Source organism: Condylostylus longicornis, unplaced genomic scaffold (assembly GCF_029603195.1).
Source record: "Condylostylus longicornis isolate FDR11 unplaced genomic scaffold, ASM2960319v2 ptg000001l, whole genome shotgun sequence".
Taxonomy (NCBI): domain Eukaryota; kingdom Metazoa; phylum Arthropoda; class Insecta; order Diptera; family Dolichopodidae; genus Condylostylus; species Condylostylus longicornis.
In genome coordinates, this window is record NW_026577970.1 from 228522 (window position 1) to 254155 (window position 25634).

Sequence of the window (25634 nt, forward strand, 5' to 3'; positions counted from 1 at the left end):
AGATACACGCGTGCACACACAGACCGACAGACCGACAGACCGACAGACCGACAGGTTGCTAAAAATAGTTTATTTACACTTCCCTACCATGGAGAAGTACGTTCCCACCGAAAACTCGATATGCAAAATTTGTTGCCATCACATAACCTACCTATTGTTTACACAATACGGTCGGTAAAAAGGTCAAAATATACATGCATATACGTACATATAGCCAATGTGAAGATTTTACATCATAAAAATCTGATGTTAACACATGTTTTTATTCAGCCAAACCTTAAAGAATAAAATAAATTTTCTAGAGCTCACATGAAACTTTGTGTTTTTGTGTATAGTGTAAGCGCAATTTAGTCTCTTTTGAAATATAATTTATTTTGCTATTACAAATAGTCCGTTCGTTTGTTATTTTTTATAAGCTTTCAATTTAAATCAGATTACTTTCCAAGAACATGAAATTGTACTGAAATCGTAAGAAAACCGCTGAATTTGTATAATTACATAATATCTTCTACAAAAAACTGAATTGTCAAAATAAAGAAATAAAGAAAGCAAAAATTAGTATTTTACATCAATTTTTTTTTGGTAATTTGCAATAGGAGACATCATAAGACATTGTGTTCTATGAGGTAGGGTACATCTTAAAAAACTGATATAAAAACTATTATTTTTCAAAACTTCAGTGTTCTTAGAATAGCTGAACAGATATTACACATTTTGTTTTTTTAAATTGCACTAGTTTAACAAAATAAAGTTTAGTTTGCGTCATCTCACATATTTTAAATACATATTTCTACAAACCTACATACATGGTAGAAGTACAAATAGTGAACAATTCTTTATAAAAATTAACAATAATTATTAAACAAAGAAATTTAACGGAATATAAAAATTGTTGTTAGTTTAAAATTATAATATATGATTAAATTTGTTTAACATTTTTTTTTAAAATCCAGAGAAATTTTGCATTTCAGACGTAGTGATATTGAATAAATTGTATAAAACTTATAAAAATTTTGAAGTTAAACTAATTCTGATTCCAATTATGTCGAAAGCTGTAATTCAGCTTTCAAATTTCTTGAAGAAAAAAAAGAAGGGAATGTATTGCACAAATAATACCATGATTTTGAGGCTAATTGGTTTATTTTTAATCTGGAAATATTCGGTTCCAGGTAATTTTTATATGTACATAAATAATTTATTATTGTCAGAATGTTGAATTTATGACTGAAGTGAGTTTGCTCTTGAAAACATGTCATTGATATAAACTATGAAATATAAAAAATTTAAAAAATTTTATTTTAATATCTTTTTCTAAATTATTGCAATGAATTTTTAAAAAATTACTTCCAAATTTATTTTTAATAAATTACTTTTTAAACCACATTTTTAATTTATTGATATTAGTTTAATTTTGGTGTCAGAAAGGTACACAATAATTATATAGTTATTGCTTAGGTGCATCAAAAATTAGTAAAATTTTCAGTCCGGAGTGAAATAGGGTTTTCCGAATCTGGTGCTCCCTAAAGCTCTCGGATAGTAATTTCTTTAAATTTCTTAGGAAAAAATTCGGTCTGGCGAATATTTATGATAACTTCGAAATTAGTTAAAGGTAAAGCAATATGTTTTTTGCAATAGATCTACATAACCGATAATATAAATTAAACATAAAATTTTGAGTTCGCAAGCTAAAAATTAAAAAAAAAACATTACTTAAAAGACCTTGCTGTTTTATTTTTCAATGCGCTATATTTTTTCTGATATTTTTTTAAATAGAAGTTATTTTTACATAAGTAAAACATGAATAAAACTAAATTACCACATGTGCAAATGTTTGTATAAAAGAAAAAACCGGTATATGCAAAATACATAAAATATATACACCTAGATACTAGATTTACATCCTAGAAGCGTTTCAAAACTTAGGGCAAAATAGAAATATTTGCAATAAAAATCTATTACATATAGAACATAATGTATTTATAATATACTATATTGAAATTAAAATTGCCACCAGCATTTTATTTTTTCAAAAAAATATATTTTTACTTTCCGTGTACCAAATAAAAAAAATGAGCTTCGAAATTTTTAATAACTAATGTACCTATTGACCATTAAGAGGAGCAGCATGTGATTTTATCATTAGTTCTGTAACTTTTAATTTATATACATACATACATACATGCTTTGTGGTGGTCTTATACTTACTAGGGCAGTAAACATACATATATATACTGGGTGATTCAGAAAGGTATACAACAACCATTGGTTAGAGGGTCGAAAATGGGTAAAACTTTTGTTCGGGCGTAGGTGCGAAATTTCAAGGGTTTTCGAAATACAGGGATTTTAGCGAATTTTCACGAAATTTTTGGTTATCTAAGCTTTTTTGATTATAACTTCCGTTCCGAAAAAGATAGGGTCATCAAACAAACAGTTTCTGAAAGGTCTAGTGAAGGGCTTAAAACAAACACATTACTTGATTATGTATTTTGTGTACTTTCGGAATACCAATCATTCGAACTTTAGGAAAAATCAAATTTTTCCCTTTTTTAATTTTTTCAATTTTTTATTTCCAAATAACTTGCGAGGGGATTGAGTTGGTAAAGTTTTTTAATTAGTATTACATAGAGGTGGAGAACTATCGATGACACTATCGATAGTTTTCAACTATCGATGGTTTTAAAGTCGATATAATATTATCGTCCAATCATCGATTTTTGTCAAGTATTAATAAATTGATATAAATAAATGAGCAAAAAGGGAAAAATATATTTTTGAATTTTATGAATTTCATAACATTATTTTCCTAAATATAAAAATTAATTTGAAAATTAGTGAAATTTGAAAATTTTTCTTTTTGTTTCTATATCCTATTTTTTCATTCAAAATATTTCGTGAAAACGTGATGTACATTGAAGACATGAAACAACACAATATAAGTAAAAGTATTGTTCATATAAACAATACTTATACTTATATTCAAAAATAATATCTCAACTTGCCAGTTTATTCGCAACCGTCAAAAATGTTTTTTCGCTTAAGCATGTGAAACTCAAGAAGTTAGAAACAATAAACGATATTTTATTGATAAAATATGAAAAGTTAACAAAATAAAAATATTTATTAAATAATAAAAATATTGAAAATATAATAAAGTTGGGTCAAACCAATGGTTTGTATTGTAGCACTTTTCCCTTCAACAAATGAAAATTTTGCTTTTAAATACAGTCTATGTAGTCTATGTACCTATCACACTATTAAAATTATTTTCATTCATATACAAAACTATTTCTAGGGTTGCATATATTTAGGATGAATGATTTATGCAGTCTTTGAAATGAAGCAAAAATTAATATAAAGTGGGGTTAACATAATGCTCGATTTTAAGGTTTAATTTTGTGAGTTAAGAAAAATAATTATATTTTTTAATTTCATGGAATTTACCGTTAACTTTTTGCGTTAATAGAAATTTGAAAAAGCTTGCGGTTTCGGAAATATAAGGTGTCAAAAATTCAAATTTTACAAATTTCAAGAGGCGATAACTTGAGAGGGGGTGGAGATGGAAAAAAATTTTCTTCTAGCGAAATGAACTATTTGATAATGTCTAAAAGCACCTAAAATTTCAAGCTTCTACAGGCTGTAGCTTGGAAAAAAACGACATCAAAAATTTGCAAAAAAAGGACTTTAGATAACGGTAAATTTGAACGGCCATTTTGTTTTTCTAAAGTTCAAATATAGTATGCCGCGCTAGGGGAAGCAAGCCGCTGCTTTTCTGCGTTTGCAAAATTTCAAAAATGCTTATGGTTTCATTGCAACAAATAGTTAAAAAAGGCCATTTTTAGGGTTTTGGGGGGGTATAACTTCTAGAGGGGAGGAGATAGGTAAAAATTTTGTTCTACAGAAATAAGTTTCTAGTAAAGATCTATGTACATATAAAATTTCAGCTTTCTATCTTCAAGGGTATAGAAGTTTTGTAAACAGACACACGGACGGACGGACGGACGGACGGACGGACAGACGGACGGACGGACGGACGGACGGACGGACGGACGGACGGACAGAGTGAAACTAATAAGCACTTTTTTTCAAAAAATTTTTGGAAAAGTGCTAAAAAGTTGATATGATGCACATTACAATTCCTGTGTGCCGCTGATATGTGTAATTGCAGTAGATATTTTTCAAATAATATTTATACAACGTTTTCTTCATTTCATGTTTGGTTATAATAACACTATCATGTATATATATAACACAATTACATGCATCACATATTATATCAAAGGCGTTAAAAATTTAAGATAATTCAACGCGAACAAAAAAAAAAAACAATTTTTATAATCGGGGAACTAACATTGGCTGCGCAAATATTATTACATGTAAAAATTTTAACAAAAATAATTTACTCTCTGTGAGTTATGAGTACTGGAGCATAAAAAAATATAGTTGACCCCGTCAACTCTGTGATATCCGTACGAATTTGTTATCCTATGTGCGAATAAATATATGACTATGGGACAAGCTATAACTTTAAATTGTCGTATTACCATATTAATTTATGCAAAATTTCAGTACCATGTTTTTAATATTTTCTAAGATATGGCCAAATTACAATTAAAGTTATGTGGCAGTCACCATAAGGAGCCAATCAATTTTAACTACTTTTATCAACCACATTTACCCTACTAATATATCCACTTGTGTGAAATTTCAATATCACAGCTTTTATAGTTTCTGAGATGCAGTCAAATAACTTTTGAAGCTACCAGAAGAAGCCAGGAAATTTCGACGACGTTTATCAAACACATTGGCCCTACTATTATATTAACTTGTGTGAAATTTCAATATCACAGCTTTTATTGTTTCTGAGATAATATAGCCAAATAAATTTTGAAGTTGAATGGCAGCCACCATAAGGAGCCAAGCAATTTCAACAGGTTTTATCAAGCACATTGGCCCTACTAATATATTCAGTTGTGTGAAATTTAAATATCACAGCTTTTATAGTTTCTGAGACACAGTCAAATAACTTTTGAAGTTGTATGGTAGATACCAGAAGAAGCCAATCAATTTCAACAAGTTTTATCAATCACAATGGCCGTACTAATATATTCACATGTGTGAAATTTCAATATCACAGCTTTTATAGTTTCTAAGATACAGTCAAATAACTTTTGAAGTTGTATGATAGCTACCAGAAGAAGCCAAGTAATTTCGACGACGTTTATCAAACACATTGGCCCTACTATTATATTCACTTGTGTGAAATTTCAATATCACAGCTTTTATAGTTTTTGAGATATAGCCAAATAACTTTTGAAGTTGTGTGGCAGCCACCACAAGGAGCCAATCAATTTCGACAATTTTTATCAGTCACCTTGGCCCTACTACTATATTCATTTGTGTGAAATTTCAATATCACAGCTTTTATATTTTCTAAGATACAGTCAAATAACTTTTGAAGTTGTATGGTAGCTACCAGAAGAAGCCAAGCAATTTCGACGACGTTTATCAAACACATTGGCCCTACTATTATATTCACTTGGGTGAAATTTCAATATCACAGCTTTTATTGTTTCAGAGATAATACAGTCAAATAAATTTTGAAGTTGCATGGCTTTCTGCCGATTTAAACAAGAAGACGACAAATCGCAACAATTTTATTTTAAGTTAAAATGTTCTTTTATTATTAATTTATTATTATTTATTAATTCATTTATAATTATTATTTTTATACACAACTTATTTTTAATGTTCAACTTAAAACACTTATAATTATTTTTATTACACTTAAAGAACACATGCTTATTTTAAATCAACTTAACTGCACTATGACCATTTATAGAATAGAATCTATGTTAAGTATAGAATTTCAAATCATTTATACATATTATAATGAGAGAAAAATGAATTTTACAGTTAATTCATTTTTCGAAATTAAACTAAATTATTAATGTGTAAGTGAATCATTATGTAGGTAATTTAAATATACAAAATTAAGCCAAGTTTAAGAGAGTATGTTAATATTTAAGAAAGTGTCTGAAAGTGTTTTTTCAATAATTTAAAAATCAAGTCAGGCGTGTAGAACCTTTTGTGAGAAAGATCTCAACTTCAGGGTGATTTATTTAAAATGAGATTTAACGTTTTTAAAATAAGATAAAAAAATTTAATATGACTCGAATTAAAAATTGTAGTATGAAATATGAAAATTGCAAGTAAAAAAAATGAAAAAGGTAAGAAAAATTTATCTATCTACAAGAATTATTTAAACTCAAAGTAACGTGGACCCTTATGACTATTTGATTCTGACGCCAGAATGCTAAATGCAGGCTTCAAACGGTCAATTGAAATAGAAGAATTTCGTCCGTTAATATCTATCACAAAATGTTTTCTAAATCTTCTAATGACCCTGAATGGTCCGTCATAAGGAGGTGTTAATCCCGTTTTTACTTTATCAACCCGAACGAAAACGTGTTGGCAATTATGTAAATCTTTTGGAATGAAAACTTTTTGTTCGGTTTCTCTCGGTGCCGCTGGAATTAGATTACACATAGTTTCGTGAAGTCGCGTTATGACAGTGTCGCAGTCGTTAACATCTGGTTTTCGTCGGCAAAAATCTCACCAGATAAACGAAGATTTTGTCTGTATACCATTTCTGCCGGGGAACATCCTAAATCCTCTTTGATTGCGGCCCAAATACTAAAAGCACGATTGGGAGCTCGGAACTCCAATGCACCGTGTTACCACGAGCACGTAACGCGGATTTATGTTGTCGGTGAAACCGTTCTACCATTCCGTTCGACTGAGGATGGTAAGGGGTCGTGTGGATCTTGTGGATACCGGGTAAACTCGTTAGTTCTGCAAATAACTTAGATTCAAATTGTGAATCCTGGTCCGTGGTTATTCAAGATGGAGTTCCGAATCGTGGAATGTAATTCTCGGCGAAAGTGCGCGCGACTGTCGACGCAGTCATGCTCCTGATACCATAAGCCTCAGGCCATCGCGGAAAACGATCGACAATTGTTAAGATGTATGATTGCCAGCGGAAATCGGTAAAAGGCCTACCAGATTCATATGGATATGTTCGAATTAGCCCGAAGGTAGGTCACATTCCCCGAATTGTGATTTTGTGTGTCGTTGAATTTTCGATCTTTGGCAAGCTAAACAAGCTCTAGTCCATTTCGCGACGTCAACATTCATCCTCGGCCAAAAATACTTATCCGTTGCAAGCTTACGCGAAGCACGAATTCCCGGGTGAGAAAAACTATGTAAGTGTTCGAAAATACTGCGACGCAAAGGGTTTGGAATGTAAGGGCGATATCGCGAGGTAGAGACCTCGCAATACACGTCCAAACCAGGGAGCGAAATTTTTTGAAGTTTGAAACTCGATGACAAGTCAGAGAGAAGGTTTTTTAGCTCCTCGTCAGTCTCCTGAGCTTTGGAAACTTTTCCAAGATTGACAATGAATTTGCCGGAAGAAGAATCCAAACTATCTATTCGCGCTAAACCATCAGCGACAACGTTATCACTATAACGAATGTGACGTATATTAGTCCTGAACTGCGAAATATAATCTAAGTGTCTGGCTTGCCGCGGGCTTCGCTCGGGTTTGGTGAAAAGAGCCGTTACTAAAGGTTTGAGGTCGGCAAGTATTGAAAATTCACGTCCTTCTACGAAATACCGAAAATGTTTTATAGCTAAATAAATAGGCAGTAGCTCGCGATCAAAGGCTGAGTATTTTTGCTCGGCGGGGGTGAGTTTTCTCGAAAAGAATTAGAGTGCGCCGACGGTAATATCAGAAGCATCCGTAGCGATACTAGACGTTCCATTCGAAAGTGATCTTGACAAGAGCGTCCTTAACTACCATAAACGCGTCATTGAGACTTTCAGGCCAACTAAAGTTTTTGGCAGTCCTTGGCCTCCTAAGTAACTCAGAGATATGAGTGTAAATAGGAGAAAATAATGTAACAAGATCGGTTACGAACCGATGGTAATAGTTAACCATACCTATAAAGCGTTGTATTTGGCGGACTGAATTAGGTACCGCGAAATTAAACTGAATTAGGTACGCGATCCTGTGAAGGAAATATACCAGCACTAGAAATCTTGTGACTCAAGAAATCCAATTCCGAAACACCGAAAGCGTACTTAGAACTGTTAATCTTAATATCATATTCGGACAGACGTTTTGAAAAGGTTTTGCAGGTGTTGCTTATGCTCGGATGGAGTAGAACTGGCGAACAAAATGTCGTCGATATATACAAATATGAAATCGCGACCGCGAGTGACCTCCTCCATAAATCGTTGGAAGGTTTGAGCGGCATTTCGAAGTCCGAAAGGCATACGACTAAACTCGACCATGCCGAAAGGAGTAGTTATTGCCGTTTTATGCGTGTCGTCTTGGGAAACAGGGATCAAGTGATATGCCCAAACAAGATCGACGAAACGGATGACGAAGAAGGTCTACATATCCCGATACTGGCCATATATTCGAATTCTGTTTTAGCCGTTTTATGACGTACTGAATCAAGTCTACGTGGAGAGGAAAAAGGAAGTTGTCCCTTGGTTACGATGTGATGAACCACCGAATGTTTAACAGGTGCGGAATAATCTGAATCCTGAGTAAGGGTTGGATAATTTTTAAGAATTTCTCCGTATTCACTTTCCACGACGTAATGCAAAGATGTAATAACGTCAACCTTAGCCTGCAAAACCTCATCCGACATATTTGTGCTTGAATCTACCAATCTCCTGTTCTTAAGATCTACCAATAGCCCGAAACGTTCCAAAAAGTCAGTCCCCATTATAGGTCTACCTACTGACGCGATGATAAAAGCGAGTGAAAATTGTCTACGCAAACTGATGTTTAGTTGAAGTAGTTTAGTACCGCAAGTTTGTATAGGAGTGCCGTTTGCAGTAGAAAGCAAGAAGACCGAAGGCCGATTTTTGCATCCAATGTTTTCCCGACTTGGTATAACAGAGACGTCAGCGCCCGTGTCAACAAGAAATAAAATGTCGTTGTTAACGTCTCTTACGAATAAGCGGCGTGAAGAGTAATTCCCGTTATTAGCCGCGACAATAACGGGGCGCTTTAGTTTGGGGAATTCGTTTTTTTAGTGATGAAAGTAGAGTTTGCCTTATGAAAGGAGGCAGAGAATCTACACCACCCTACACATTTTAGCGCGTCACGCCCGAATTTTTGGTGGTATCAACACATGGGTTGCCTAAAGGCGGACTGGAATTCCGACTTCTAGAACGACTTCGAAAAGTTAATCACGTATTGAGTTTTGCTAACATTTCTTTGATTCTCGACAAACGATCTTCTAAATTAGATGAAGTGTCGGTAATTTGACCCGAAACTGGGGAGCTAGCGCATATCTTCGCGTATATATTTGTTCTCGAAACTGCATTTAAAAACCCGGATTAAGAAGCCTCATAAATTTTATCTGCCAGATAAAACAAAGAAAAATTTGTATCAAATTAAAATGAAATGTTTAAATGAAAACAAAATTTCGGCAAGTGTATAAAATGGTAAAATAGTTAAAATTGAAATCAAAAAATTTAATAGTATCGATGCAAAAATAGCTATTGCGAATTCAAGAATCTCCTCAAAATAATTTCATATAAATATATGAATCCTCGAATCATATATTTAAAAAAAATTTTTAAAATGAAAAGAAAAACTTGGTTTAATTTAATATTATTTTCATTTAAAATTCATTAATTAAATTAGCGTTCAATAAAAAATAGTTTAACTGTATTCACCAAAAAATAAAAAAATAAATGTATGATCACTTCAGGTAAAAAAAAAATATATCAATATGAAAGGTCACAATGCACTTAAATTTTGACAATGTATATGTGCATACCCCAATGTACATATATGCGTCTTAAATTTGAAAAATTAAGTTTCAATATATCAATATTAAAAAAAAAAAATATAAAGATCATTAAATACAATTCCTATATATGCATGCCCCGAATATGTAAAAAAAATTTAAAGATGTAATTTATATTATATAATGCTTTTTATTTTCAATATCTAAGAAAAATTAATATTGAAAAATTTTAAATTTTTAGAAGTTAAAATTATAATGTATATATTATTTTAAAATTTAATTAATTAAATAAAATAATATTTGTATTGCTAATTAAAAAAATTAATTAATAAACCGAAAATTATAATTGAAAAATTATGATATAATGCCTTTATAGATGAAAAAAAATCCAAATTTTGAAAAACTTTATGCATATGTATATATAGCCCCAATATACACACAATATTTTTATGTTAACACAACATTGAAATTAAATTCAATAATTATATGATGACTATGTTTTTTTTTGTTGTAATTGTTTTATTTATAAATTTTATATTAACGTTTTGATTACTATTAACATTAGTGAACTTTTATTTTAATTACAAAATTTTATTGTAATTCATTTAAAATTCTTTTTGAATGTTTAATAAAACATATATTACAATTTTAGTTTTAATAAAAACTTTTAACACATTGTTCAGTAGGGGTCACCAATATGGCTTCCTGCCGATTTAAACAAGAAGACCATTTTATATTGTTATTTTATTAAACAAATACCACAAGAAGCCAAGCAATTTCAACAATTTTTATCAAGCACATTGGCCGTATTAATATATTCTCTTGTGTGAAATTTCAATATCACAGCTTTTATAGTTTCTGAGATATAGTCAAATAACTTTTGAAGTTGTATGGTAGCTACCAGAAGAAGCCAAGCAATTTCGATGACGTTTATCAAACACATTGGCCCGACTATTATATTCACTTGTGTGAAATTTCAATATCACAGCTTTTATTGTTTCTGAGATAATACAGTCAAATAAATTAGGAAGTTGTATGGCAGCCACCATAAGGAGCCAAACAATTTCAACAACTTTTATCAAGCGCATTGGCCCTACTAATATATTCACTTGTGTGAAATTTCAATATCACAGCTTTTATAGTTTCTGAGATACAGTCAAATAACTTTTGAAGTTGTATGGTAGCTACCAGAAGAAGCCTAGCAATTTCAACAACTCTCATCAGACGCATTCTCCTACTAATATATTTACTTGTGCGAAATTTCAATACCACGATTTTCATAGATTCTAAGATATAGCCCAATAAATTTTGAAGCTGTATGGCAGCTATCCGAACCAGTATGTCGATCCTTTCCAATTTAAATAGGGTTCTGGCACTTACTACAATAAATCATTTGTGAAAATTTGATGAACTTAGCTCAATTAATTTTTAAGTCATCGCTGGGACAGACGGATGGGCGGACAAAGCTGAATCGACTCATAATTCGACGCTAATCAAAAACATACACTTGAGTCTATATCTCAGATCATTATTTCCTAGCGTTACAAACGGTAAGGTAAATTTAGTGTACCCTTCAAATATAGGTTCATATGAGTATAAATATAAATTTAGTTAAATATTAACTAAAGAAAAATTTAATAAAATATAAAACAAAATTTTAAATGTAAAATATGTTTAAAACCTAAGAATAATTGTAATTGAGAAATTTGGTGATGTCTTTTTGAATTTTGGTCCAATTAGAGTCAAAATTTAATAGAGAGGCGCAAATGTTAAATAAACGTTGTGAAGCAACTATAGGCTACCAAAAACCATAGTTATTGCTCTGCGAGATAAAGAAAACGACGATTTCTGACAGTGTGTACTGGTACATAAATATTAAATAAATATATGATAACGCAACGTAACGTCTACATCTCAGTGTTAGAATATCAATTAGCGTACACTGGGAAGTGTAACCAATTGTATTTAACTCCCAATTAAATTCACGTAATGAAAATCTAACCATATTCTTTTGAACAGACCCAATACGCTTTATATGCTTTTCATACGATGACCTCCAAATAAGAGCAACATATTCAAGGAGAGGACGAACCTTGACTAAAAAGTAAATTTTATCGGTAACTATGGCTTCAAATATTTTTGATATAGCGCATGACTTAGCTACCGATCTATAATTTTTAATATTCAACTTAGAACCATTTTTTAAAACAGGAAAAATTTTCGAAAATTTTCGCTCACCAAGAAAATTTGCTTCTTTCTAAGATCTATCAAAAATTAACATAAAAGGTCCAGATAGAGTAGAAATGCAATTCTTTAGGAGAGCATTTGGAATCTGGGCGAACACTCAAGTTATGATCAGATTGAAAAATCTTATCATAAACTTCAGTATAAGTCAATTGCAAACATCCTACATCCAAAACCTGACCAATAGTGTTATTGTAATTCAATGGCAGAGAATGAATTGATTTCTCGTAAACTGACTCAAAGTTTTGAGCGAAAAAAGTACATGTCGATAGAACATTGAACGCAATAGAATCATTATAAAAAACGCCAATAGGAAAACCAGAAGATCGTTTATACATGTTAATATAAGCCCAAAGAGACTTACAGACCTGACCAATGGTGTAGTGGTTATTGCACTGGTCTTTTAACAGAAGGTTCTCGATTCAGGTCACCCTAAAAATTATATTGAATATTATTATATAGCTTTATACACATTACATTATACATGTTAGACATATTACATAATTGCTATATTTCAATAATATCCAATATTAAAAATACTAGCAAAATAAAATAGTAAATATGTATCAAAAACCTTAAATATTTAAAAAAAAATACGATAGGCTCGCATCTACCTAAATTGATGACGTAAGAAATTGGTGTTCATGGTTTTCGTGCACCAGCCCTATGAGACATAGGAATTAAAAAAAAATCTGATGTGGTCAGCACATAACCGACCGCAATGTGTATTGTCTAGTTAAGTGAAAGTGATGCAGGATATTATAAAAATGTCTGTTAAATACTTCTTTCCAATTTTTGGGACTATAGCTAACATACCTAGATAAATGTAAATTTGGCTCTTGGTAGAGTTTCGCTTTGTGCTACCCGAATTTCCTGAAATGCTCGCCAATTAGTTTCGGTAACAACGAGAACTCAAATACCAAATTTCAAGAAATTCCATCAATTCGTTCCGTAGATATGGTGCAAAATGTAAAATCGGCCCGCAGATCAGTTTTCGAGCCCTGATCTTTCCAAAAAAATTTATATGTTCATTGTTTTAAAATTTATATGTTTAAGAATTTAAATATTAAATTTCAATGAAATCGGTCGATTATTTCTCTTTATATACGCAAACATGTATATTTGGCCCGTAGTAAATGTCCAGTTACTGACACCTGATTTCTACCAAAAGTGTGCGGGTCTCGCGGGCGGTCAGGCTGAGCTTATATATAAAATTTCAAGTAAATCGATTGAATATTTTCTTCAAAATAGTCAAAAATGTAAAACAGGACCGCTAAAAAGTGCAGTTCCCGAGGCTGATATATCCCAAAAGTTGATCAGTCCGTGTCATATACACATCAGTCCGTGTTGAGATACACGCGTGCACACACAGACCGACAGGTTGTTAAAAATAGTTTATTTACACTTCCCTACTATGGAGAAGTGCATTCCCATCGAAAACTCGATATGCAAAATTTGTTGCCATCACATAACCTTCCTATTGTATATACAATACGGTCGGTAAAAAGAGACTTGTGGTTAGATTTCATATCTGATTCACAAGTCGGAACAGAAAATCAAATTCCTTATACAACCTTTCAAAAAATTGTTTTATTTGCAAGAAGTGAGCTCCGCCTAAATTTTTTGAAATCATTGTTTTTTTCATTTTTCAAAGCAAGAAGCCTTTTATTATATCAAGGTGAATACCTAGAATCCAATACACTTTTCATTGCCTAAAAATAAAATTTAAAAAAAATAATTATAAGATTTATTTAATCTAAATTTTTCATTTAAAATTTCATGCTAATTATAAGAGATAAAAATTTATTTAACGAGGAGAAATCACCAAAATTAAAATTGAATTGATGAATATTTACAATTTCAACAGGTAAATCGTTAGCAAATTTAAACTTAATTAATAAAGGTGGGTGATATAAATCTTTTTTTACTATAGGAATATCAAATTTATTAAAATAATCTATTTAATATATTAAAAATGTTGTTGATTTGGACTAAAACAAACGAAAATAATGACTCTACAAAATATGAATAACAAAAATTAGCGTTAAATGGCATTAAAAATTTATTTACGCTATTAACGAAATATTGCTACGAAATTGAGGGTAAATTGAAATCACCCAATATAATATTGAATATGTAACTTATAAACTTCAAATCCACTATTTGGAGGAATATAAATAAATTCTTTTTACTAGAAACATTAATACAAGAAGTGTTGGAGTTATTAAATGTAAATCTTAGACATAATTGTTCAATGAAGTTGTCTTTATTGAAAAGTGTAATAAGCTGACTGCGGTATGATAATTTCGTTTCTTATAGCACTCCACCACAAAGCCGCCGACTTCTAGTTAATGAGCTTCTGTTTTTTCGATAAACATGATAAACAGATTCGTCGAAAAATTCAGAAGAAAAAATTTCGTTGTGCAGTCATGTTTTAGAACGAGCAACAACAGAAAAAAATTGCATGCTGTTCTGTAGAATTCATTAATTTTAATGCATAATCCTAAACAATTATAAACATAATCAAAACAAATTATTAAAAGGGAAAGTTGAATTCGCCGTATTAAATAAAAATTCAGACGAGAAAGATGCATTAGAATCATAATAAGAGTTATTGTGTGCGTAATAATATAACGGTGATGATGAATTCAATGAGAACGATGCAGTCAGCACCAAAGTATTATGTGTTACATTGGAAATTTTGTTTTATTTCGCATGTGTTAAATAATTTGTTTTACATGAACTAATGATAAGGTTTTTTGAAAAATAAAATCTGTAATTTAAATTCCTGATGGCCAAAATTTATCTTAAGCATCTTTTCTTACCAATTTGGAACATTTTATGAGAGATTCGTCAATTTTTAGTGTAGAGGAAACATAATTCATTAAGTTCTGAGATAGAGTGTTTCTTTCAAAAGGAGAGATATGTAGCCATTTCTTACGCTGTACAACAACTAATTCATATAAGTTTCCGTCTTTACCAGGAATAGACTGAAGATCGCATTGTTCAATTACATTATTAACATTCATATCCGTAGATACTGAATTTCGAGCATTTTAGTCAACAAATAGATTCACAAAATGAACTTAAATTCACATTTAAATTAATATTTATTGAAACGCTACATTTAGAACAAATTACCACTGTTTTGATAAAAACAGTTCTTTGAATAAAGAAGAAAAATTTTTAATGTTAACGCAATGAGATGAGAATAAAATATGTATGTATATCTTTATTATATGTAGATAAATATACATAATGTATGTAGATATTCTGCTTTTAAAAATTGAAATCATGTCAATCGTATGTAGATATTGGTATTTGCTTACATAGTAATGTACCTTTAACATTACTATTTAAGCATTATAGTTATACATTATATTGCTATGTATGCATGTCTAACCATGTATATCTCCTACATGTGCTAATTATGTGAATAGTTCAATGCATATACTTATCAAAATAAAACTAAAAAACCAACAGAAGTAAAACAAATCCAATCTAACAAGTCCCAATACTCAATTTTTTTTACGAAATATTACGAATTTTTGGCTTCGTTGCTGGTTTTTTCTTTAAACGCCATTGATCGTGTCATATTTTTTATTATTTTTTTCTTTTTTTACCTAAAAAAGAGTTTAATATTTTAAAAAATCTCAGGATATTATACACATTTTTTAAAAAGCTTCCCATTTAAATTCTATTGCACGAAAAAGAAAGAAAGGTAGGAGGAAAGAAAAAATGATAAAAAATTTCAAATTCATAATTCAGTATGGTTTCAAATGTTAATGAAGAAGGATGTATGATTTTTCATGCACATTTTGTATTTCTCAATAAGGTAAGTTGAATAGTGTCGGGTAACAAAAATGTTAGTAAAAGTAATATCTATAGGTTGACACATTTCAACAATTTGAATTATCTCGTTTCGGTGATTTATACGTTACTTAAAAAATTGTTTCAAATAATTTCAGTTAGTTTTTAAGTTATTAAAAATAAATATGTATCTACCTACTTCCAATCAATTTTTTTTTAAATAATTATTTTAAAACTATTTCAAACATGTCATATTGACTGCTTCAAAAATTTTGTTGTTCTCTGCTTTCATATTTTATTACCAGGTAAACAAGAGCAATCTATTTACAAAATGGCCCTGCCTGTTTATGAATCTTAATAGTAAACGCAAACGGACAAAAATTTACATCAGTACTTACTACCTGTCATTTTACAATCGGAGTTTTTGAGTCATTTGCTATTCGTAAGATATTATTTATTTTAAAAATAAAAAAGATATTCGAATCCGGTCATAAAAATATATTATTGTCTTTTCCAAAACCTTTCAAATATTTTTTTACTTAGGTAATATATTAAGTTTTAAAAATTTTTCTCAAAAATAGAGGTAACTTTTAGTAGTGTATATAAAATTTGTATTTAAAAAATAATATTTGATTGTATTTTAGATATTATTTTCTAATTCCCTCTTAAAACTTTTTTTTTACTATGTATTTACATCAATATTCAATAATTATCTTTCATTAATTATATTTTCAACTTGACACCACAGTTACTTCCCATATCTTGAGTTAACGTACCCTATGAGAAAAAAAAAGCTGTTCACTTAAAAATAATGAAATGCTTTGAGTAACATTTAAACATTGAAGGCGAAGGTTGTGCTTGTTGTTTTTCCGCTGTTTCAAGAATTTTAAAATAATTATAAATGAAAATATTAATATATTTTCTTGATTTTTCAAATATATTTTAGAAATTTTACCTGCTTTATAATAAGTGTGAATTTATTTTAATATTTCTTCTCAAAAAATAGCCACTTCGATTTAAAAAAAACTTGCTTTCAAGTTTCTCTCTTAGCATTGGGACTTCTTAGATGTAAAGACATTAATTAAGAAATGAGAAAGGACTAACAAAAAAGGGAATAACAAAATAAAGATAAAACTAGAAATATACTTCTGCTCCGCCAATGTGGTATTCCAGAATTGTTTTTTTAAGTAGATTTATCTTGTTGGTACACCTGAGCTTTTATTATACTGCACAGGAAGTTGCGTTACAAAACTATCGATATATCACAAATACCGATGATGCAATATATCGATAGTTCTCCAAAACTGGTATTGCAAAAGTTTCAGACTTCTACAACCTATTTTATACAAGAAAGTCGATATCAAAAATTTCAAAAAACGGGCTTTAGGTAACGGTTAATTTGCAGTCATTTCTTTTTAATATACAGTTATGTTGTGCCGCTGTAAAAAAAAAGCTAGTAGTAATGTTTGAAAAGTTTTAAATATGTTTATGGTTTCTTTGAAATTGGTCTTTGATGGGTTACAATTTTTAGAGGGGTTACAACTTTGAAGGGTGGGGCAGAAATAGCTCTTCTACGGAAATAAGTTTCTAGTAAAGCTCCATTTATATATTATGAAATTTCAGCCCTCTTTCTCCAACTTTTGCAAACGGGTCCAAAGACTGATCGACGGACAGAGAGAAACTACAAGCACTTATTTTCAAAATTTTTAAGGAATCCTAAAAAAATTAAAGAAGAAATAATCAACATCATTAGCATCAAATTCATCAACATCATTTTTAAAATTGTTTAAACATTTCTTGAAATCCTGAAAATATTAAAATTTCAATTTTTATTCAATGTTTATGTTGTGCCAAAAGAAAAAGTCCCTTTTTAATTTTAAGTTTCCGAAAAATTTTATTTCGGTGTACGTAGCGATATCTTACCCAAAAAATGTTTCGATTCGGTATCGCTTTCTTATTTCTGGTTGTGTATATACAAAAGTGTAACCAATAACAAGAAATTGTTATTCTTGTGCTTTGATTTTCTCAAACTTGAAATATATTTTGTTGTATGCACTCGTATAAGCAAAATTTTTAAAAATGATTTAGAAATTTAGACATGCTATAAATCCAAACATCCTATTTTTGCAGGTTTAAATTTTTAATTTGCCGAGATATTTTGTATTAATTTTACGTTAGAACTGATTATTTAAAATACCCAATATTTTCTTCAATATACATACGTATATAAGGATTTTTCAGTAAAATTTTTTAAATACATACATGCCTGCTCAGCGTAAAATTCTGCGTTGAATTAGTCATGTGCGCCCGTCCGTCCGATCGAAAGATAACTCGAAAACGAATAACCGGACCAATTCGAACAACAAGTTCAGGTACCTGCCATACCACTCAAAGAGGTTTTTTTAAATATTTCAAAAACTAACAAAGATATTTATATCAAAATTTGCAAAGATGTGTCTTACAATTTACATATGTTCTAAATATTTTAATGAAATGACTGCACTGGTTCGAGTAGCTACAACTCCAAAAATAAATTTTAAATATTCGGAAAAATAATAAAATCAGATTCATGAAACTTGTCAGTCATGTGCCCAATTATAGTTCACATATATACCTAAAGTTTTGGTGGAAAACCTTAACAGGTTCGGGTGGTTGCCATACAACTCCAAAAGCTAATTTTAAAAATTCGGAAAAATAAAATCAGATTCAAGAAACTTGATAGTTCGGTGTACAATTATAGTTCACATAATGCCTGAAGTTTTGGTGGAATATCTTGACAGGTTCGGGTAACTGCCATACAGCTCCAAAAACTCTTTTTAAATATTCGGAAAAATAATAAAGTAAGATTCATGTAACGTCGCATTAATGTGTCCAATTTCAGGTCAGATATATCCCTGAAATATTGATGGGATGGTTTGACAGGTGCGAGTAGTTGGCATGGAACTCCTAATATAAAATACTCAAAAAAATAATAAAGTTAAATTCATGAAACTTAGCAGTTGTTGTCCAATTTCAGGGCAGATAATATCCTTGAAGTTTTGACGGAATAGCTTGACCGGTTTGGGTAGCTGGCACACAACATCAAAAGCAAATCTAAAATATTCGAAAAAATAATAAAGTTAGATTCATGAAATTTGGCAGTCGTGCGTCCAATCATAGGTTAGACATATTCGTGAAGTTTCTATAGAGTGGTTTGACAGGTTTGAGAAATTAGTATACAACAATGAAAGCCAATTCTAGATATTTCAAAAACAAATTTTTAAATTCAGATTGTCTAGGTACAGGGTATAAATCCCTGAATATTCTCGTTTGTTTTATTTGTTTTCAAAAGCCATCTGGAAATTGTATAAGTATTTTATTTTATTTTTTCTAATTAGATAAAAGTTAAAAAGAAATTGAAGTTGATTTGAATTTTTTTTTTAATTTTTAATTAAAGTTTTTCTGTCTAATGCAGTGCCTTTCCACTGCCCTGATTGGTATCAGAGTAGCCACTCAAATTAAAATTAAAAAAAAATTAAACAATTGATAGGCCAAATATTCAAGAAGAAAAGAGCAAAATGTAAGTAAAAAGACCGGAATTGATGAAACTCTTAGCTTTTGTAACCAAATACTAATTTTTGCACTCTGATTTTAAAAAATTTAAAAAAATAAAAGAAAATAAAAAGAAGAAAAACAAAATTTTTTTTATTTCAGATACCATAGCAAATAAAATAAGTGTAGCAACAGCTAGTTTTCAGGAACAGTAAGTATAATATTTTATATTTAAAACCTAAAACCTAATCTATTTTAAACCGAACTAAAATTCTATATTCAGAGAACATAATTTCTTATATTAAATACTACTTCTGGAAAATACTAAAAATAAATATGTATAATCTACAACTTTTGAAAGTACTATACCGTTACATGAAAAATAGTCTACAGCGCTTTGGGAACAGGATCATTGAGTAATTAGTAATTTTAGAGAATTCAGTAGAAAGCTGATAAGAGCTTCAAGGAAAATGTTCAATAAAAAATTTGAAACTCCACATAATACTCTATTTCGTCTTTATAAAAATGTTATCTTATTAAAATTTTATACTTATAAAATTTTTAGGGATTTTTCGTAAAAAAATCAAAATACTGCGAAAACTGAACTCGGCCGACTTCACATTTTTTCACATCTAAGAAAGTAATTAAACGTAAATAGAAAGTAAATAGGACAACGTTCATTCTGATTCCATTGCGGTTCAAGATTTATTTAAGATTTTACGGTTAGTAAAAAAGACTTCAAAAATATTAAATGCATTCTTATACCAATCGTGTTTTTAGCTTTTTTTCACGCTAAGATTCTAAAATAATCTAAATTTTATAATACAGAAAAATCATTTGCAAAATCCATTGCTAAAGTAGCGTTATTTGAATTGCTGAATAAAATTCAAATTTTTTCCCTGAGTTTGCCTTAGCTGTCTCTCTATATCTTTTTTTATCAGATAAGCCCTTTAAAATTAAGCATTTAGTTTTCAATTTCATAGTTATTATGAGTATTATTATGATTATTATGTTAATGTTGCAAAATTCATACCATTGTTCCCATACGCTTTTCTATAAACATAAAACTATCGAACTGTTCTTAATTATTAACAATTTTACGTTTAATCACATTCAATCGATTAATCACAAATTCGAAAGCTTTTCAAAATATTAATTTATCCTGCAGACTTTGCAAATAATTGCTAAATTTTCTTACTGCTAATATTTACTTAATTGTTTTAGCTGTTTAAAACTAGAAATAGCATAAGATTCGTAGATTCGTAGATTCTAAGGGAACCGAGTGGGACAGGAGCATCCCCCCAAGCCACCGCAGCCATTTTTGACTTATTGTAGCCACCCCACTCTCCCGTCTATAATATCCCCGTCCCAATCACAAAGCCGGCGATATCCCTAAGGGAGTTGGACAATAGTTCCCGAACACTTAGGGACCCATGTCCAAGACAATTGCGGCGCCGAACAGCCAGTGCCGGACAGTCGCAGAGAATGTGCACGGCGGTCTCATCGCCACCCCCACAAAATCTGCACAGGGGGGAGCCCGACTTCCCCAGCCTGTGCAGGCGGTATTTCACCGGGCAGTGCCCCGTGAAGAAATTCGCAATAGTGCGAACCCGGCTCCTGCTCATCCCCAGCAACTCCGCAGCGAATCCGCCGGAGCACGCCGGAACAAACACCTTCGCATGACGGCACCCTTTCGTGTCCCGCCAGTGACGACTGCATTCCGCCGCGAGTAGGCAGGCAAGCCTGGCCCCCACGGCGGAAGAAGGCAGACCACAGAAAGGCAGCGGCTGCACAATGGCAGCCCCAGATCCCCTCCGCGCCAACTCATCGGCAACTTCGTTGCCCGCATGGCCACTATGGCCCGGCACCCAAATGAGCATCACTCTGTTTTCCGATGCCAATTCCATAAGTGCAGCAAGGCAGCTCCAGACCAGCTTGGATGTAACCTGAGCTGAACGGAGCGCCAGCAGTGCAGCCCTGCTGTCTGAGAACACATAGATGGTGCGGTTTCTATACCCCCTTTCCAAATTGATTCTCAGACAGATTTCTATTGCATGTATTTCGGCCTGGAACACTGTGCAATACGGGTCAAGGGTTGCATATACACGCGTGTCCGGGCGGACACCGTATACGCCCGAGCCCAACCCCGACTCCGTTTTGGACCCGTCCGCATACCACACGCTCGAACCCGACCTAAGTACCGGACCACCCCGATCCCACGTCCATCGATCAGGAAACAGAACCCTGTACTTGTGGTCGAAGTTGTACCGCGGCAGACAGGTATCTGACATGGTTATCCTAAGAATCGGATCGCCCTCAATGAAGTCTCTGTGAGTTCTGTAGGCCAACTTTAGCCCTGCCCCGTCCTCGCCAGAGAGAAGTCGGTAAGTCACCAGCCGAGCTTCCTTCAATATATGGAGGTGCAGTGGCGGCAATCCGATCATCACCTCCAATGCAGCGGTGGGAGCCGTCCGCATCGCCCCGGTCACTCCCAGGCAGGCCAGCCTCTGTAGCTTTTCCAGCTTGGCCCGCACACCCGCCTGCTGAGCCTTACGGCACCATACAATCGACGCATAGGTGACGATGGGCCTAGCAAGGGCCGTATATAGCCACAGTGCTATTCTGGGACTAATTCCCCAGGTCCCCCCGATAAAACTCCTACACGTCCACAAGGCCGCCGTAGCTCTCCCGATAACTCTATCGATATGGGTATTCCAAGAGAGACGATCATCCAGGGTTACCCCCAGATACTTCACCTCCCTCGAGTAACTAATACGTTCACCAAACAGAATTGGGCTCGTTAATCTGTCCCTGCTTCTGCGTCTGGTGAAGGCGACCAAGGTGCTCTTGCTTGGATTTATATTTAACTCAACGCCTTTGCACCACCTTTCCACAACACGTAAATTTTGCTGTAGAAGATCAGAAATAGTGCTCTCAAATTTTCCCCGCACGACGAAGGCCACATCGTCAGCGTATCCCCAGACACGCGCCCCGGAGCCCCTGAGAGCAGCTATTAGATCATCCACTACAATGGACCACAGGAGGGGCGAAAGAACCCCGCCCTGCGGACATCCTTTTGCAGCGGAGATGAAGAGTATATCGTCAGCTATGGTGGACTTAATAATCCTATCCTGTAGCATCCGATTGACCCATCTGCTAGTCGTCGCATCAATCCCTCGTTTGTGCAACGACTCACAGATGACATGATATGGGGTGTTGTCAAAAGCTCCCTCTATATCAAGGAAGCAGCCAACTGCTACCTCCCGCACCTCCAGTGAGTTTTCAAGGACCCCCACCAGACTCTGCAGAGCGAGTACAGTAGACCTTCCCGACTGATAGGCGTATTGAGATTCATGCAAGGGATTGCTTCCCAGTGCATCGTCCCGTATAAATCTATCAATCACTTTTTCCATTGCTTTCAATAGAAAAGAAGTAAGGCTGATTGGACGGAAAGACCTTGGGTGGTTGCTTGGTCGCTTATCCACCTTCGGAATATACGTCACTTTAGCCACCCTCCATGCCTGAGGGATGTAACCCCACGCATAGCTGGCGCGAAAAATTCCCAACAGTGCTCTAGCGATATGTTGGAAACCCCTCTGCAAAAATGCAGGATATATCCCGTCATCACCTGGAGATTTGAAGGGCCTGAAAGAGAAAACAGCCCATCTAATCCTGCCCATCGTGAAGACTAGACGGGATCGTTGCCAGTCATCCCTCCTGGGACAGGGTGCCCCCGGTTCAATGACTGCATTTGAGTGATTCCGAAGAATCTCCGAGTCAGGAAAGTGCGTTGACGCCATAAGCTCCAACGTCTGCCTTCCGTTCTCAGTCATGGAGCCATCAGGACGTTCCATTAGGCCCAACCTGCTAGCATACTTTTTGGAAAGCACCCTGTGAAGACGCGCACTGCTGGGGAGTTCATCAATGCCCTTGCAGAACGCCCTCCACGAGATTCTCTTCGCTTTCCTAATTTCTTTATTGTATTTTGTGAGTGAGTCCTTATACTCTTCCCACGAACCTGACGCTTTGGCCCTATTGAATAGCTTCCTGGTCTTTAGTCTAAGCCTTGAAAGCTCCTCATTCCACCACGGGCACTTCCTATTGCTCCGCCTCGGCTTAGCACGGCAGCTCCCGTGATAGGCATTAGTAATAGCCGCCGTCAGGGCCTCGCTGGATAGTTCGATATCCATCACCGTTCTGACAGAAGCAGGAACGGATCTAATCCCATCCATGAGGAGCGTTTCGAATTGACTCCAATCTGTGGATTGGGGCACCCGATAAATTTCTTCCTGGTCCTTAGAACAGTAATCTGGAATGGGAAAATACGTTAGCTTTTTACTAAACAAGATGCAAGCCCTAGGCCTGGCTCCAATTGTATTATCATACAATAGCTCACCTGTTAGGCCCTTAACCTGATCCTTCACTATGTAAGGCTCTTGGATAAGGGCGATATCGAGGTGATCCTTCATAAATCTATGAGCCAGAACATCAGTAGATGCCCTAGCATGCTGTAGATTTATTTGGATGCACCTCACAGCCATATTATTTCCTCCGGCTCTTGTCTATGGGCTTTGGCCCTTTAGACAAAGGCTTTACATGAGCCTTACCTCCCATTGTCGCCTTTTTACACATCTTGGTGGGCGCCTGCCCTGCCACAGCCTCTGCTGCCGCCCCAGGTGCCACGCTAGCCCCTCCAACAGCAAATACCGAAGCATTTCCGGGCTTCACAATGGGCTTGAACCCTTTTGGTTCCCCCGGGACGCTTGTATTTGGCGTGCTGGTCGATGGTCCTTCCGTTTCCCTTGCCGCCATTTTCGGAGCGACTTCAGACTTTCCAATGAGCTTTGGCTCTTTTGGTTGGCCTGAAGTGCTCGTTGTCGCGGTGGGCACTGGTTTTTTATTTTGTCCTGCCCTGCCGCCAGCACCTTGAGAGGATTTTCTTCCTTTAACCCGAACGGTAACACGGAAGAAATTCAGGAAAAGTCGGAACTCCGCTTTCCGTAGATCTTCCAATCCGGAATCATCCACGGAAAAGGTGATGGAGCAGCCCCCGTCCTTTTCCTTATCCATCCTCAGCACCCTCCAGGAACCTATCTTGAGGCTGGGATTTTGCTTCCCTATCCTACTTAGAAATTTGTCCCTGGAGAGACTGACGGTTGTCTCGTCCTTTGGTACGTAGGTGACGCAGACATGCTGTTTGGGCATGCTGTCGCCATCCAGTACCACGACATCGCAACCGTCCCAAGGCTTTATCTTCCTGCAGACACTGGTTATCCACTCCCTGCTGTTTTGATTGTTGCATGTTACGGATATCCATCCGTCCCTTTGCAACGCTGCAGTGAATTGTGGATGAGAGTCCACAACCCTATCCATTTCATCCATGATGGCTACTTTGATTTTCCCCATCTGGACTTCGGATAGCCTTTCCTCTGGATGCAGTCTATGAGTGATGGCCACCTTGACCTGTGCTACTGCATCCCGATAAGAAGTCATTTTCGGGTTTTGTTGAGGAATGTTCCCAGGGACCTTTTCCTCAACATTGCCCTTCATCGACCTCTTCTTTGAGGGCCCTGCATCAGGGGTGTTGCTTTCCGACCTTTCCCTCTTTTGGGGATGGTCGGCCACAACAACCGATCCGCAGGCCTTCAGCTTTTCCAGCCTTTCCTTCTCGTATCTGCGAGCTTCCTCTGGGGACATGCCATCCCTGATATAAGCCGCGATACGCCGCTTGGATGCACCAGAGAAATATTGTTTTTTTCCCCTGATGTCCAACCTTTTCAGGTCCTACTCAGTTTTTTGGATAATAGGTCCAAGAGGATCCTGATTATCCGTCTCCATCGGAGGCGCCGCCTTTTCCTCCACTGGCGTGAGAAGGAGTTCCTCCTCTGCGTCAGTCAAGAGAAGCTCTGGTTCCGAAGACCCTTGAGCACTAAGTGGTTATTTTTGGCAATCAGTCCGATAAAGGACTAGCCGTCCCTGGCCTAGTCTATTCGACTCGCCTAGCCATTCGTTTCGCCGATCATAATAAGGGTAATAATGCCTACTTTATAATAAATAGTATACAGCTGACTACCTAAATACTCATTGTATATAGGTAGTACCTAAAAACAATTAGTACACGTTTATTATTCGTTCATCGCGAAATTGCTCTAAGCTCAGTATAATAGCTAAACAATACGTACATACATATATAATAAAATAGCAAAAGTCGAATTC

At 34.2% G+C, this 25634-nt stretch overlaps 1 protein-coding gene across 1 annotated transcript in view; it reads left to right on the top strand.

The window, feature by feature from the left end:
• The first annotated feature begins 834 nt into the window (after positions 1–834).
• LOC129612386 (uncharacterized) overlaps positions 835–25634 on the top strand; it is a 28632-nt gene continuing 3832 nt past the window's right edge. Inside the window, exons 1-2 of the mRNA XM_055525986.1 lie at positions 835–1169; positions 19581–19629. Of these exons, the coding sequence (XP_055381961.1) occupies positions 1043–1169; positions 19581–19629 (176 nt within the window). The 5' untranslated portion in view covers positions 835–1042. The remainder of the gene's footprint in view (positions 1170–19580; positions 19630–25634) is intronic.